Source organism: Elephas maximus, chromosome 5 (assembly GCF_024166365.1).
Source record: "Elephas maximus indicus isolate mEleMax1 chromosome 5, mEleMax1 primary haplotype, whole genome shotgun sequence".
In the NCBI taxonomy this organism is placed as follows: Eukaryota; Metazoa; Chordata; class Mammalia; order Proboscidea; family Elephantidae; genus Elephas; species Elephas maximus.
The window spans coordinates 41615557-41633484 of NC_064823.1; the positions used below are offsets into that span (position 1 = coordinate 41615557).

The window sequence follows — 17928 nt, forward strand, 5'->3', positions numbered from 1 at the left end:
AGACTTAAAAAGTTATTTAAAATATTTATTGTCATTTTAAATCAGTAGACCCATCACATATTTACATTAATAACACGAAAAAAATTTTCAGAGCAAAAAATAAGTTTGTGAGAAGAGTTAGCATTGTTTTATATTTTTGCAAAATCTCCTTATTGTATGGTTTAATAGATGACTAGATTTTCACACCTGCATCTGCATTTAATCTGTTGTGATATGTTATTTCTGGTGGAAGTATAAAAAAAATAGGGCCTCACACAGATGTGTGGGGGAAAAAGGGAGGAGCATTTTAATAGCTGTTTCAAATGTGGATATTCTTCTTGGATACTACACTAACATGTAAAAAGCTTTTTATTTTTTTTCTTAAAGCTTAGTTGTAATGTGGAATCTGAAACCACACCTCTGAATTTTTTTGTCCTCTATTAAAATTATTAAGTCTGTATTGCACTTTGAATGTATATTTTACCCATGCGTGATTTTGGAACATCATGGATGGAACATGGAGCCCTGGTGGCACAGTGGATAAGAGCTCAGCTTCGAACCAAGAGGTCGGCAGTTCAAATCCCCCAGGCGCTCCTTGGAAACCCTATGGGGCACTTCTGCTCTGCCCTATAGGGTCGCTCTGAGTCGGAATGGACTCGATGGCAACAGGTATGTATGTATATGCATAAATTACACAGATTTTCCCGACGCTGATGCATTTCATTATACAGTCAGTACACCGAAAGGAATCATACTGTTAATATTACCACTGATCTCACAAAACAAAACAAAAACTGAAGTATTGGGAAGCTGAAAGTTAGCTCATAGTGGTAGATACAAGTTTTCCAAAATTTTATTTTTTGCTTGAAACCTCAAAATTTATCATTGGCAACAAATGCGATGAGTTGTTTTCTTTGAAGTGACAAGCTGACTTTGTTCATTTAAAATAAAACATCTGCCAAATGGTCAAGTTTGAATAACCACAGTTTGTCAGTTGTTCAAGTAAAAATGGTGTTCCACACAAAAAAAGCCACTAAATCAGCTCACAATTCACACAAGTACGTTTCCTCAAGACAAACCATAGTAAGTAATTCAGTACAGTCATCCCTCAGTAACCTCTGGGGATTGGTTCCAGAACCACCCCCTCACCAAAATCTTCAGATGCTAAGTCCCTTATATAAAATGGCATAGTATTTGCATATAACCTATGCACACCCTCCTGTCTTACACTTTAAATCATCTCTTGATTACTTATAATACCTAAGAGAACGTAAATGCTAGGGAAATAGCTGTTACACTGTATCGTTCAGGGAACAATGACAAGGAAGAAGTCTGAACATGTTCAGTGCAGACACAACCCTCCCAGGCCTAAGTACATAGTGCATGTGAGCAACAACGTAATGCTTTTTTCAAATATTTTTCTATCCGCAGTTGGCTGAATCTGCGGATGCAGAACCGAGACTACGAAGGTCCATCTTGTTTGTAGAAGTAATGTACATTATACATCCCATTTCATAGCACAGAATTCTGAAAGGACCCGTTTTCAAGAATTGAAATTTAACAAAATTAACTCTTGTTGCTTCATCTAGGACATCTTAAGGGAAACTGGCAAATATACACATTTACTGTGCATGCATTTGGTGAAGAATGCAATGAGACCAGTCTGGTGCCACTTCAGCAGTATTGCCACCATTGCTTCTGCACCATCAGTGCAAATGCCAACACACTGAAAAAGACATCTTAGAAGTATGAAAAAGGCTTTGATCCTGCAGATCCCCTAAGCAAGTCTAAAGAACCCCCAGGGATCTGCAGACCACATAGGGCACAATACAGTATTTCCAAATTTATTTAACCATGGATCACTATTTGTAAATTCTAGTCTAATAAAAGGATTGGGGTAGTCTACTAAATTTCTGGATATCACTCATGCAGACTGGCTTGGAGCACGGTAGGGTCCTTTCTTTACATTTCCTGGTATTCCTGTCTTAAAATTGGCCACATTCTCTTTATGGCTATTGTTCGTATCTGTTCTTTCTCTACCTTTAAAGTATTTTTTTTTACATAATGCATATTTATTTTTAGAAAATTTAGTTTTTACATACTATCAGAAGAAAAAATTCTCCATTAATGTCATGATGCAGAGCTAATAATCCGATGTATTAACTTCCACTTTTTCTATTCATATATCCACACTACATATTCAGTTACTTAAAAATGAACAAAAATGGGACAAAAGTGTAAACACTGTTTTATAATCTGCTCTACTTAAATTAATGTACTAAATCCTTTTCACATCAATGACATTTGTGCCGATTGGTTCTCAGATCCATTCCCAACCATTTCCCTGCTCTGCTCTATTGCTGGAGACTACATAGCCTGTGCTCCGTATTTTCTGGGTTCTGCGTGTGTTTGGCCCCACGGGGAGGCACTGGCAGATGAGACACCAGAAGGAGGGAAGAAGCCAGGATATTTCCCCACTTCCCTCTGCTGCTTCTGATGTCCCCAGCAATGAGTTTCTGGGCTCTAGCAACCAGGCTCTTGCCATTAGCCCTGCAGTCCTGTGGGTGGCAGGGGTTTTCAGCTATCACCAATCTCTGGGTTGCCTCGCCTGTTTACCATCTCAACCCTTCCGTCATATGTGATCAATTTCCTGTATTAAATCTTGTTTGGTTAAAATACCTAGTGTGGTTTCTGTTTTCCTGACTGGGCCTTGAGGTATACAACAGTCATACAATTTTTAAAACTGCCTGACATTTCACTGTATTGCTGTACCGTAATTATTTAAGCAATGTTTTAGTGTAGAACGATGAGTTCCAATGTTTCCCAAGGTAACCAAAGCGGAATCCAGTAGTAACAATTTACATTTCTACCAATAAGATAAGAGAAGGGTCGTCTCCTGGCGCCCTGATCAACATGGGGTACTGTTTATTTTTTTTTTTAATCTTTGCCAATTTGATAAGCAAAAAAAAAAAGTTATCTTATTGGTGTCTTTAAATTTGTGTGTCACTGGGTCCCAGGAGATGGAAGTGTTTTCATGTCCAGAGGCCATGTGTATTTCAGAAAATTGTCTGTCCATGTCCCCTTCCCATTCTTTAATTATTGTTGTTTTATCTTTTTAAAAATTTGATTTATAAGTACCTTTTAGTGTTTTTTTTTTTTTAGTCTGAATTTTTGTGTATCATATACATATCAATTATTTTTTTCCAGGTCATTATTTACAGATTTTGACTTACGACAGTTTTACATAATCAAATCTGGGGTCATTCTTTGAAAAGATTCCTCAACATGATTTTATCCCACCTTAATATTACAGAAAAATACATCTCATTTCTTTCTAGAACTTCTTGGTTTTGTTCTCTTCCTTTTTTTTTTTTTTAAACATTTAAATCTTTAATGCATCTGGAATTTATTTAGTTGTGGGATATAACCAAGGGATCTTTCTTAATATTTTTCCAACTGGTTAACAAGTTCCAGCATTATGAAAACTTTACCCTTTCCCTACTAATACAAGATGCTACCTTTATCATACAATAAACTCAGTCTATTCATGGACTTTTTAACTTTGCCCATCAATTTTTTTTCTAGTGGTTCACAATGATCTGTAGCCAGTGCGCTCACTTCTGTGCAAAAATAACTCAATAATAAAGAACTGAGGGGAACATATAGAAGTTGTTTATTATTTATTTTTAGAGAAGAATGAGCTTAAACACATGATTTTATATTATAAAACCACAGCTTATTAATTTTAAAAGAACCCAGTAATTATATTGCACTTACCTTAATTGTATTTACAAGTTACTTAATATTAGTACATTATTTACTAGCTATATCATTAATAAAGTGTTACAAGCAAGGTAAAGGGGTAGATTATGCATATTTGTTTTAGCCATGAAGATATAATTATTTTACTTCTACCAAAAATATATTTAAAAATCTATTTACTAGAAAACTAGAAAAATATAGTACAAATATACGCATATATATACATATTGCTACACACAAATCGAATTAACCTACAATTTAATATTATGCTAAAAAAGCATGTACATGAAAGCAAAAATACCAGCAAAAACCATGAACATCTCCCAACAATGATGACAGACTCATGAGAAAATGTCTCAATACTGACTGTAAGGTAGTTTCTGCCAGTTGTCTGACAGACTATCTGAGTGTGGGAACCAGATTTCTTAGAAGAGTAGAGTCAGTCCCAAGTAAACTCTAATGAAACACTGATTTTCATTTGTACAAATTTTAGTGATCTTTAATGATTCACTTAGTGGGTTATTAGTAAGCAATTCTTATTGGTCCAAAAAAATATCAGTCTACAGATTTGTGCATTATTTACTAATGGGAACTAAAGAAAGGGCTTTCATTTCTGGACCAGCTCATGTCCCATCAGAAGGCAATGCATTCATAGCCTCTGTGTCCCCTGATCATGGTTACCTTCTGGGCTCAAGCAATATACACATGCTTTCTGCCCTCTTGTTTTGTATTAAGTGGTATTTCTAATTGGTACTATAAGACATGGAGGATGAGGATACCCATTTTTCCAACTGACGCTGATCCTCTCTCTGAACTCAGAGAAAAAGGATGAGTAAATCATAATCTGTATTTTTCAGGTCTCTTCTGTTTCATGTACCAAAGCTTGAGTGCTTTTTTCTTAAACTCTTTCAGTTACTAGCGAGTCTATCAAGATAATGTCTACAGCGTTGTTTTCAGCTTTGTTGTGAGTTTTCGTCTTTTTTATGTCTTCAAAAGTATTTTAATGAGAAGCTACTTTGAACAGGAGGTCTCATGGTTTTCTTAACATAACACTTTGCCAATACGTGCATTTCACAGTCTCAGTAGTTGCCCAGAGTCAGATCCACAAATGGCTATCAAACTGTCTTTAGCACACATACAGGCATTAATGCTTAGAATTCTCTTTCCACGGATGCACTTTTACTTGTCCCATAGGTACATTCCTTAAAAGCAGTACATAAATAACATTTCTGCAAGTCAAACTGTGTATTCCTATTAAACAATGAGTAGCCCTGGTGGCACAGTAGTTAAAAGCTTTGCTCTAACCAAAAGCCCAGCAGTTCGAACCCACCAGCTGCTCCTTGGAAACCCAATGGCGCAGTTCTACTCTGTCCCGTAGGGTCGCTTTGAGTCAGAATTGATTTGACTGCAAAGGGTTTATTAAACAATGGTTCTAATAGGGGTTGTAGGAGGTTATTCAAATCATCTGGGATACTCTTTTAAAATACAAATCTTTGATCAACTCATACCCAAGTGGTATCTGAGAGGATATAGATGTATATGCAAAAAGCTCTCGCAGAAACTTCTGCTCCCATCCCCACCCCCAACACTAAGTACTACTTACTGACTTTAATGACAGTTTCAATGGACTGAAAAGGAAGCTCACAGACCTCCTCAAAAGCATACCCCTACCTCTCATTCAGACTCCCAGCTTCACAAAGCAAATGACCCAGACTTGTCCCACAAAGGAAGTGATGGGAACTGATCATCCACCTCCCATCAGAATCAAAATCATCAAGCCTATATCCCTGTTTATGCCAGTCACTACCTACGTGAACAGAAACCTGGCTGTCTTCTGAGAATGCCGCCTCCCTTGCAAACCTTTAAACGGGTGGATATTTTTTATCCCCAAATCCACAAATCTTGGCTCTGGAGGCCAGACAGGCATTCTCCTGCTTCTCATTTGTAATATCCAGATTATTCTTTCTTCTTTCCTACCCCAGGTCCTTCAGACCACGGCATATCTCCAGCTACCTTCCTTACTGCAGTTACTCTTAGTTCCCATCTCTTCACCCTACTCCTGTCATTTTTCATGGTGATCTTAATTAAATAGATGATCCATCTAAAAAACCTGGGATCTAAGTTTGGACCTGCTCACCTCCAGTTATCTTTAACACCACCTCAATCACCCACACCCACGGTCACATGGTAGATCTTGTCATTACCAATATGTAAGCTTCCCTAAAATCTCAATTTCAACCATTCCATCTCCTGTCCACCAGTTCTTATCTTTCCAGCTCACCACTGGTATCCACACTAGTAGTTCTTTTACCTCAACAGGATCTCCAACCTAATAACTCTACCACCTTTTCTCTACCCATCACCCATTTGTGTCCCTTTACTTAAATTACATAGTCACTTCTTTATATACACCTTCACTTCCCTTTTTCCTCTATCTTTGTACCACCCGGCAAAACCTCAATCCTGGTTAAATCCAACTGTCCACCAAGCAGTCATATGTGGCTACAGGAGAAAGGCACATGACTCAAATTCAAAGACTCAAATCCAAAGACAGGCCCTCAGTGCTGTCTGCCAATCCTCCTACATGCCACTAGTCAATTCAGTATCTCATTCTCCTAGGAGGCTATTTCATGAAACCTCTAACACGCCTTCCCCTTGCTTAGCTGATAATCCCACTACTTCTTTCACAGAAAAAACAACAGCAATTAGAGAATAACATCTACAATCACCCACCACAAAGTGCCCCTGCTTGAATGACTGGCTCTTCTTTCAGATATTCACAAGGCTTCAGGTCTCTATTCAACTATAACCTTTTCAGAAAGGCCTTTGCTGGTTCCTGTCAAAAGCAGCACTCTTTTCCCTTGACCAGCTTTATTTTTTCTTTATAGCATTCATCATACCTGACATACATATAAATTTACTGTCTCTCCTCAGCACTCCACACCCTCACTCTAGAGCGTAAGCTCCACAAAAGCAAGGATTCTGTTTTGTGTCTACAGCAATATCTGGCAAATATTAAGTGCTTATAAATATTTACTGAATGAATGAGAAAATATCCAAAGATAAAAGATATTTGTCTTCCTTAAAGTAGAAATAAATACTTTTCATTGTAAAATTTTTACTGAATGAATGAGAAAATATCCAAAGATAAAAGATATTTGTCTTCCTTAAAGTAGAAATAAATACTTTTCATTGTAAAATTAGCATTTGGTTGTCCTTAAAGGATTGCAGTTTCTCCTAACATTGAATGCAATTCTCCCTTGCTGGAGACAGCATTGTACAGGGCCAAGTGCAGTCCTGAAAGGGTGATGGTGGAAGGAGTAGGTGGTGGGTGGGCAGAACATTTGGCTTTTAGTATCAGCTCTGTCACTAATTAGTAATGTCATTTAGGGTGAGTCATTTAACCTCTCATTTCCATCAGAGAATGTGAGAGGACTTTTATTTTTATCCGAAGAAAAGAGATTCACCAAAGCACAAATCCAGTGAATATCACTCACCGCACACACCAACAACCTTTTTCCTTTCAAAGTTCATTGACAGGACTTACATAATATACCAAATAAAATAGAAGTTTTCATAATAAGTAAGCTATTAGTAAACGAGATTCCTTGGTTGGAATAAAATCACTCTCAAAATTCAAGACGGTATTCTTAAAGTCAATTAAATGCATTAGTCACACGTTATGAAAATTTTCTTATTATAATTCAGTATGCAGAAAAAATGCCTAATATAAATGGATTATAGATATGTACCTAATATATAGGATTATACTTACATAAATCAGTTATAAACTCTGTTTTGAAAGTTGCTACTTGTTTTTCGAATTCAAATAGAATAATGCTTGGTAATGTTCACAAACCAATGAAAACGTATCGATTCACACATATTACCAACTGATGAATGCAATCTCATTCCTAACCCCACATAACCCAAACCCAGTGCCGTCGAGTCGATTTCGACTCATAGCGACCCTATAGGGCAGAGTAGAACTGCCCTATAAGTAAACTCAATATATCCTATTAGAAAAAAAATTCCACCAACCTCAACAAAAAAAAACATACCATATTGTCAAGCAAAATATTTTTAATTAGTAGGCTGATCATAAATAAATCCACATAAAAGATTTAACAGAATTACAAAGAGTTTTGTGTTTCTTTTGTGGACTCAATTCATAATACGTATTAGTCAACTTCATTCTCTAACTGTGACAAAAAGTTGTCACCCAACAATGCAGCAGTTTAAGCAATTCATATTGTATAGTTACATTTTTACATTTTCTTTACAAATGTAACATTTATGTACATTATATATATATATTTTTTTCTATAGTTCATGTTCTGAAACTCTATTGTTTTTACAGGGAAAATGTTGAATTCATTTAATGAATACGAATCATTCCTTGTTAAAAAGTAATTCATAAAAACAAGTAACACGGTACCACTGCCTTTTGGCATCTCTTGTCAGAGTTCAAGTCCAGAAATGTCGTTATCAATTATAAGAAAAAAGAATTGATCTAATTGTACATTATGACATATCATTCCACGTAGCTACATAAATTTGCCAGCTTGCAATGAACAGAGCACTGTACTGCTGCACTACTGGAAATGTGCATAAAACAATTCAAATATACTTGGTGCAAAGGCATCATCATTACCATTAATTTAGGCTGAAGGAAATCTGTCAAATTCTTTCCTCCCCTTTACCTTTTGCCAAAGCCTCAGACAGGGTGCTACGCACTGTGTCTTGATAACAACAAACGGCTTCCTTTCAAATTTCCTATGCGCTTCTCTGACAGATTATGCTTCACCTATGTTATAGATCTTTCTCTTCTTACTCAATTTTATTCCACTTCACTTAAAAACCTGCTGCTGAACGTGAAGCAAAAATTCGTAGTAAGACAATGCAGCTTCTGTCCGGTCTTCAATCAAATGTTGAAAAAATTCCGTTTTAGCAGGACTCTCATCTCTGAGAAAGAGAAAAAGGTATTTATCTAAAAATGCATATTATTAAAAAGCTAAGAATGATTATACTGCATTTAAAAAGTATTAATATAATAGAACAGAGGGGCTACTAATCAAGTAACAGCATTGTATCACTAGGATATATTTTGATAAAATTATTTAAAGTTTGCTTTGAAGGCAAGCAATTTCCACACAGTCTGCACAAAGAAAAGACAATTTCATAATTAAACTACAGAAGCACTTACTTTACTACGTGCAGAATTGGGCTGAATGGTCTACTGTCTCTAAGCCAAGTGATAAAGGATCTAGCTCTTTCCGATGAAAGTGTATCTAGCTCGGGAAGATGCGTCTGGTAAAAGAAATATAATTAGAAAATTATTTCTGTTCTCATAGGCTTTAGCAGTATTAGAAATTAATCATGATTCCTACTACTAACAACCAACTGCCAGCACTCTATTTCATACTCTACTTCACATCAGTAGGTCACTGGTACGGTGCCGTTAGGTTTCTTTCAAAGAAAATATTCAAATAAAGGGGGCTACTTCAAAGTTCCAAATCCACTTAGCCCTATTCTGATTTTTTAAGATCTTTTATACTGTATTCTAATAGTAGCTATTCTGGTAGAATGTCATATTTCCTTTAGCTATTAAAAAAGGGTAAGGAATTTTAACGATCAATTTGGATATATAAATGTATTTTCAAACCATTTCAGAGTTTTCTCACTTTAAATTACAAACTGGTCTCAGTCACTACTTCTGTAACTTCAATGGCAGATGGAACGACATGACTGTCCCTGTGTCAGGTCTTCAAAATCAGAGGTGTGTATTGTCACTGTCAACACGATTCTTTCCTAGCACTAGAATAATTTAGTCTTACAGGATACAACTAAATATGAGAACAAGATAAATCTCTCATAGCCATATAGGTGAATTTGTAATACTTAAGTATTAAGAGTAAAAAATTTTAGAGATGGAAAAAACTTGAGAAACCATTTAGTGATGTGACTTGCCTAAAATCACACACAGGCTTAGTGGCAGAAGCCACCTACAAGCAGGTCTTTTAATTTCCAGTCTGATATTCTTTTTATCACACCAAACTGTTTAGGCTGAAAATTACTTCACAATGTCCATTTAAGGCTATACCTTCTTTCTAATTCTCTAATAGAAGAGAAACATCCCTACTATTTAAGAAAAGCTTATCTAAATAAAGTATCTGAAATATTTTCCCACAGCAGCCCACTGTTTCAACAACTGTGGGTGGAGAGAACAGAAGAAATAATAAGCTTAAAATAATTTGGTTTGTTAAAAAAAAAAAAAAAAAAACCCCGTTGCCTTTGAGTCAATTCTGACTCACAGTGACCCTATAGGACAGAGGAGAACTGCCCCATAGGGTTTCCAAAGAGCGGCTGGTGGATTCAAACTGCCGACCTTTTGGTTTGCAGCCATAGCTCTTAACCACTGCACCACTAGGGCTCCTGTTTTGAAAAGGTGGCGTTTAAATACTTTTGAGGTATAAAGCTTCATTTTTGTTCTCTGCTGACTAATGGGTAAAGTTCAGCTTTGTAATAACTAATATAAGTGAATAAATCTCCTAATTGTAAATGAATGGAATACTATTTCAAAATGGGTGTCTCAGCAGTTATATGTGATTGTGAAAATTTGAGCAAAAATGCAAGAAACAGGAGAAGTGGCTGTGGAATTTGTTTCCCAAATCACTACTCTTTCAGGGAAAGTACTAGTGCCATTAACATAATACACCCTGACTGGTAATTCAGCTAACATTAAAATTAGACACATCTACATTGTATCTCAATGTGCAGCCCTCTTTCTCAGTTCAGAAAGTGGTCATCTACTTGATAGAGGGGAAGTCTAGTTCATGGTCACAGTTCTTCAAACTAGATTGCCAGTAGGAAAGGCCTGGTTAAGCTGGGGCAATAACTTAAAAACTGAGTATTAACAGTCTTTTCTCTCTAACTCTGTTCTCTATATTTTTCATATATACTGTTGCTCTGGTCTAAGATTGCCACTACTAAGGAAATACAGAGCACTAAAAACTAAGTGCAAAGTTATTTTAAAAGACTTAAAAGTCTATTCTTCTACCAAAACAACAGATTTTTTCCTTTTCAAAGCCAATTTAGTAATAAATTAAATGATTCAAGCGTATAGTATGTAATAAAACTTAAATAGAGAAGTTTGAGTTAACAGTATTTGTAATTCCTGCTCAAAGATAAAAAAGTAGAAAACGATTCAGAAGTCCATAATGTAAACAGTTCCTAAACTACCCTATACCTCATTTCCATGTTGATGTGAATATTTTCAGGTATTTTCTAAGTACACATAGCTGTTGCTGATGGCCTGCAAGTTGGCTCCGACTTACGATCATCCCATGTGTGCAGAGTGCAACTGCTCCACAGGGTTTTCAAGCTGCGACCTTTTGGAAGCAGATGGCCAGGCCTGTCTCTGAGGCGTCTCTGGACAGGTTCAAACCACCGACCTTTCGGCTAAGAGTCGAGTGTTTAACTGTTTATGTCACTCAGGAATACATTCTTTGAAAAAACAATTGGGATCATACTATGCATATTTCTCTTCAGGTTTTATTCTTTTTAATAACTTATTTAACAATGCAAGCTTTTGTGTGTGTACATATACAAACTTCTATGAATATATGTATATGGCACATATTCTTGGAAGCAGCGTAATCCACTGCATCATAGAGTATGTGATTTTGGCAGGCAGTGTCAAATTGCTTTCCACAAACGTAGTACTACTAATAATGCATGCTTCAATCAATAGTGTTTGAAAGCACCTGTTGCCCTACACCCTCTGCATTATCAAACTTTAAAATCTATCAATTTGGTAGATAGAAAAAAAATGCTTTCGTGTTATTCTGTTTTCCTTAGTTACAAGTAAGGGTAAACATTTCATATGGCCACTATTATATTTTCCCTCCGTGAATTATCTACTCTTAGGAGTCCTTGAATGGTACAAGTGATTAAGGCACTTGGCTGCTAACTGAAAAGTTGGTGGTTCAAGTCCACCCAGAGATGCCTTGGAAGAAAGGCCTGGTGATCTACTTCCGAAAAATCAGCCACAGAAAACCTTATAGAGCACGGTTCTACTCTGACACACATGGGGTCACCATGAGTGGGAATCAACTTCGTGGTAACTGGTTTTTTTTTTTTTCATTTTAAATCTTTTTCTTATAGACTTATAAATGAACTTAGAGAAATCAGCCCCTTTTCAGTCATATAAGTTACAGATAATTATCCCAATTTGTTGTTTTTCTGGTTTTAGTTTTTTAACCAAATATAAGTATTTTTTTATTGTACTTTAGATAAAGGTTTACAGAACAAACTAGCTTCTCATTAAATAGTTAGTACACATATTGTTTTATGACACTGGTTAAAGACCCCATGACATGTCAACACTCTTCCTTCTCAACCCTGGGTTCCCTATTACGAGCTTTTCTGTCCCTTTCTGCGTTCCAGTCCTTGCCTCTGGGCTGGTGTGCCCCTTTAGTCTCATTGTGTTTTATGGGCCTGTCTAATCTTTGGATGAAGGGCGAACCTCAGGAGTGACTTCATTACTGAGCTAAAAGGGTGTCAGGGGCCATAGTCTTGGGATTTCTCCAGTCTCTGTCAGGCCAGTAAGTCTGGTCTTTTTTTGTGAATTAGAATTTTGTTCCACATTTTTCTCTGGCTCTGTCTGGGACCCTCTGTTGTGATCCCTGTCAGAGCAGTCAGTGGTGGTAGACAGGCACCATCTAATTCTTCTGGTCTCAGGCTGATGGAGTCTCTGGTTTCTGAGGACCTTCTGTTTCTTGGGCTAATATTTTCCTTATATCTTTGGTATTCTTTAGTCTCCTTTGCTCCAAGTGGGTTGGGAACAATTGATGCATCTTCGCTGGCTGCTCACAAGCTTTTAAGACCCCAGATGCCACTCACCAATGTGGGATGCAGAACATTTTCATAATAAACTTTGTTATGCCAGTTGATGTTCCCTGAAACCATGATCCCCAGACCCCAGCCCCAGCTACTCTATCCCTCAAAGTGTTTGGCTTTGTTCAGGAAACTTCTTAACTTTTGCTTTAGTCCAGTTGTGCTGATTTCTCCTGTATTGTGTGCTGTCCTTCCCTTCACCTAAGATGATTCTTGTCTACTATCTAGTTAGTGAATTCTCCTCACGCTTCCTCCCCATCCTTGCAACCATCAAAGAATGTTTTCTTCTGTGTTTAAACCTTTTCTTGAGTTCTTATAGTAGTGTAAACCTAATCACTTCTGAGTTATAAAAAGAGCAGAATAGACAAAGAGACACATATAGGGGTAAGATGCCATATGAAACCAGATGGTACATGGCAGATGCATCTACGAGCCAGGAATGTCTAGGACTGCTGGCAGCTACTAGCTGAAATAGACAAAGAAGGACCTGTCCGTAGAAGCATGCCCTGATTTTCTCTTCTAGCCTCCTGAACTTTGAGAAAATACTTTTCTGTTCTTTAAGGCCACCCACTTGTGGTATTTTTTGTTAGAAATATTTTATTTTTATGGTCTCAGATTTACTATTTTTATTACTGACATAGCACAGTTACAAAGGCCTTATCCATTATATCAGAAGGAAATACATTCATAAACGTTTCTTCTAGTAACTTGCATGCTTTCCTTTTTTATGTTTAAACATTTGATCCATTTGAAAGTTATTTTGATGTAAGAATAAGGTAAATATCCAGCTTCTCCCTCACCCCCATGGCTAATCAGTAGTCCTAAGAGAATTTTTCTAATATTCCATTTAAAAAACAAAGAAATTTTGTATTCTAGGTGCAAGTTTACATAGCAAATTAAGTTCCCCTTGAACAATTTTTATACAAATTGTTTCATGACATCAGTTACAATTTTGAGAATGGTCAGCATTCTCATCTCCATTCCGCTTGTTTTCTTTCCGTTGATCTAGCTTCCCTTCCCCTCCTTGGCGTCTCATCTTTGCTTCTGGGTAAATGTCGACTGTCTGGTGTCATACAGTTGATTGTTTAAGACAGCACATAACTCATGGCTGATATTATTTACTTTATAAGCCAATCCATTATTTGGCTGAAGGGTGACCTCGGGAAATAGCTTCAATTCCAAGTTCAAGGGGTATCTTAGGGTAACAGTCTTGGGGATTTCTTGAGTTATTAGTCCAATAGGTCTTGCCATTTTTTAGGAATTTGAATTTTGTTCTACATTTTTCTCCCATTCTATCCAGGACCTTCTATTGAGTCCCTGGTCAGAACCAGTGGTAATGGTAGCTGGGAACCATCTAGTTCTTTTTTAGGAGTCGTGGTTTGTGTGGGCTATTTAGTCTTATGGGCTAGTGTCTTCTTTGAGCCTTTGGTTTCCTCCTCTTTTGCTCCATAAAAGTAGAGACCAATAGTTCTATCTTAGATGGCTGCTCACAAGCTCTTAAGACCGCAGATGATACTCACTGAACTAGGATGTAGAACGTTATCTTTTTTTATTGTGCATTAGATTAAAGTTTACAGAGAGACTTTCTCATTTGATAGTTTGGTTTTAGTCCCTACAATGTGTGATTTCCGCCCCCTTCCTGCCTCCTCATCTCTGCTTTTGGGCAAATACTGCCCTTTCAATCTCTTAAAATTGATTGTTCTAAGGAGTACATTCCTTTCTGGTGTTACTGTTTATTTTATGGGCCTGTCCATTGTTTGGCTAGAAGGGGGTCTCCAGGAATGGCTTCAGTTCCAGGTAAGAAGAGTGTCTTTCTTAGGGCCATAGTCTCAGGGGTTCCCCCAGTCTCTATCAGATCATAAGTCTGGTCTTTTTTGTGAATGTGATTTTTTTGTTCTCCATTTTTCTCCCGCTCTGTCTGGAACCCTCTGTTGTGATCCCAGTCACAGCGGTCAGTAGTGGTAGTCAGGCACCATCTAGTTCTTCTGGTCTCGGGGTCATGTAGGCTGTGATTCACGTACTATAAGAACATTATCTTTATGATCTATGCTAGGCCAATTGACTAAGTAGTTTCCCTAGAATATGATACTAAGCCTTTTAACCCAGTACCCAGTAAACCAATCCTCCTAGTTGTTTGGGAAGTCTCTGTAACTAGGAAGCCTCTGTAACTATAACCCGTATGTGTTTTGCTTTATATATATATACATACATATACATATACATATATATATATATATATGTATGTATATATACGCAGCACACACAGGAGTCCTGGTGGCACAGTGGTTAAGAGCTTATCTGCTAACCAAAAGGTGAGCCATTCAAATCCACCAGTCATTCCTTGTAAACCCTATGGGGCAGTTTTATTCTGTCCCACAGGGTCACTATGAGTTGCAATCAACTTGACAGCAATGGGTTTGGTTTGGTATGCAACACACACAAACGTGTGAATATATCTACGTCTACAGACACAACTATACATGCACATGTATTTGCTCACATATGTCTTCCTATATACATATATGCATACATATTTACCTGTGTAACCACATATATTTTTTGGTTATTGTTACTATTGTTGCAAAATTGTATATGTTATAGTATTTATCGAAATTATCCCTTTTTCTTGTGTACTTATTAGTGTATTTACTTTGGTCAAGTTATGCTGACTTCATCCATATTTGGTATTGTCTTTCCCATCACCAAAAATAACAAGTGTCTACTATCTAGAAAGAGCTCCCCTCTTCCTCTCTACCATCTAAAAAGAGCTCCCCTCTTCCCCTCCCTCTCATTCCTGGTAACCATCAAAGAACGTTGCTTTTTGTGTGTATATCTATTTTGACATTTTATAATAGTGGGACCATACAATATCTGTTCTTTTGTGATTGACTTATTCCACTCAGCACGTCCTTCAGATTCATCCATGTTATAAATGTTTCACGGGCTCCTCACTATTCTTCATGGTTGCGTAATATTCCATTGAATGTATGTACCACAGTTTACCAATTCATCCGTTAATGGACATTCGGGTTTTTTCCATCTTTTTGCTATTGTGAATAATGCTTCAATGAACATAGGTGTGTATATGTCTGTTCATGTCACTGATCTTATATCTCTTACACATACCTAGGAGTGAGATTGCTGGATCATAGGATATTTCTATTTCTAGCTTTTTGAGGAAGCACCATACCTTTTCCACAGCGGTTGTACCATTTTACAATTCCACTAGCAATGTATAAGAGTTCCAATCTCCCACAACCTTGCCAGCATTTGTTGCTTTCTGTTTTTTTGATCACTGCCATTTTTGCAGGGTTGAGATAGTATCTCATTGTAGTTTTGATCTGCATCTCTCTAATGGCTAACAGTTGAGAGCATCTTTTCACGTATTTGCTGACCATCAGAATACCCTCTTTGGTGAAGTGTCTGCTCATGTCCTTAGACCATTTTTTGACTGGACTGTTTGTCTTTTTGTTGTTGACGTTTTCTATATGTTTTAGAGATTAGACCCTTATCCGATAAAACATTGCCAAAGATTTTTTCTGAGTTTATAGGTTCTCTTTTTACTCTCTTGATGAAGTCTTTTGATTAGTCCAAGTATTTAATTTTTAGTATGTTCCCGTTATCTAATTTATCTCCTATCATCCATGTGTTTTTAGTTGTGTTTGATAGGCTGTTTATGCCGAAAATTAGGTCCCCTAGTTTTGTCCATATGTTATCTTCCAGGAATTTTACAGCTTTAGCTTTAACATTTAGGTCTTTGATCTATTTTGAGTAAGTTTTTGTGCATGGTGTGAGATATGAATGCTGTTTCATTTTTTTTACAAATAGACATCCAATTCTGCCAGCACCATTTGTTAAAGAGACTGTTTCTTCCCCATTTTATGGGCTTCAACCCTTTGTCAAAGATCAACTGTCCAGAGATGGATGACTTCTGGGTTCTCAATTCTATTCCACTGGTCTATGTGTCTACCACTGAACCAATACCAGGCTATTTTGATTACCATGGGTGTATAGTAAATTTTGAAATCTTCTTCTTCAATATTGCTTTAGCTATTTGTGGCCTCTTTCCTTTCCATATAAAGCTGGAGATTAATTTTTCCATTTCATCAAAGAATGTTTTTGGGGTTTTCATCAGGACTATGTTATACCTATAGATCACTTTGGGTAGTATTGACATTTTCACAATGTTAAGTCTTCCAATCCATGAGCATGGAATGTTTTTCCATATATGTAGATCTCTTTTAGTTTCTTGCAGTAGTGTTTTATAGTTTTCCTTGTGTAAGTCTTTTACGTCCCTGTTTAAGTTTATTCCTAGTTATTTTATCCTTTTTGGCGCCATTGTAAAAGTATTATTTTCTTGCCTTCCTTTTCAGAATCCTCCTTCTCAGTGTAGAAGAACTCTGTCAGTGTGATTTTTATGTGTTGATCTTGTACCCTGCCACTTGGGTGAATCCTTCTATTAGTTCCAATAACTTTCTTGTGCAGTCTCTGGGATTTTCTACATATAGGATCATGTCATCTGGAATAAGGATAGTTTTACTTCTTCCTTTCCAATACAGATGCCCTTTATTTCCCTTTCTTGCCTTATTGCTCTGCCTAGGAGTCCCAGTAGAATCTGAGTAAGAGCGGTGATAAAAGATATCCTTGTCTCATTCCCACGCTCAAGGGGAATGCTTTCAGTCTTTCTCTGTTGAGAATAATGTTGGCTACTGATTTTGCATATATGCTACTCCATTCTCTTCCTCAGCCATTTGAAATGCGATCTTTACTACACTGTAATTTTCACGAACTAGATCTATTTCTGAACTGTTTTCTGTTCCACTGATCTGTTTACCGTGTATCATAGTGCTTAAATAATATATAGCTTTAAAATAAAGTTTACTATTTTACATGGTAGGACTCATTTTTCATACGCTTTCCTCACTCACTAGTACTATTCTCTTTTCAAACTTCTCTCATTATCCTCACTTGTTAATTCCAAGAAATGAAGTCTGGTGCTAATTTGTCAAAATACAAAAACAAACAAAATCTCATAAAAATCAAACAACAAGAGATTGTAATAAGGATTACACTGAATTTATATTAATTTCAGGAGAAATGACGTATTTCCACTATCCAAGAATAAGGTAGTACTTTCAAATTAATTAAATATTAGAACTGCTTTCAGAATTGTATTTCCCTGGTGTTAACACATACACAGTAAAAGCCGGCTGAAAAAATTATGTTTATCATCAGCAAAATAATTTAAATCAAAAGTAAAAGTTGTCAGAAAATAGTTTGGCAGTCCCT

The 17928-nt window shown here is 36.6% G+C and overlaps 1 protein-coding gene across 4 annotated transcripts in view; it reads right to left on the bottom strand.

The window, feature by feature from the left end:
- Positions 1–3869: 3869 nt before the first annotated feature.
- The window catches only part of SEC24B (SEC24 homolog B, COPII coat complex component), a 112243-nt gene continuing 98184 nt past the window's right edge, over positions 3870–17928 (bottom strand). Inside the window, exons 23-24 of one of the 4 annotated variants that reach the window (XM_049885518.1) lie at positions 8948–9051; positions 3870–8706 (exon numbers count right to left, since the gene is read on the bottom strand). In XM_049885518.1, the coding sequence (XP_049741475.1) occupies positions 8592–8706; positions 8948–9051 (219 nt within the window). In that variant the 3' untranslated portion in view covers positions 3870–8591. The remainder of the gene's footprint in view (positions 8707–8947; positions 9052–17928) is intronic. The other 3 variants (XM_049885517.1, XM_049885520.1, XM_049885519.1) reach the window with 3 other exon arrangements.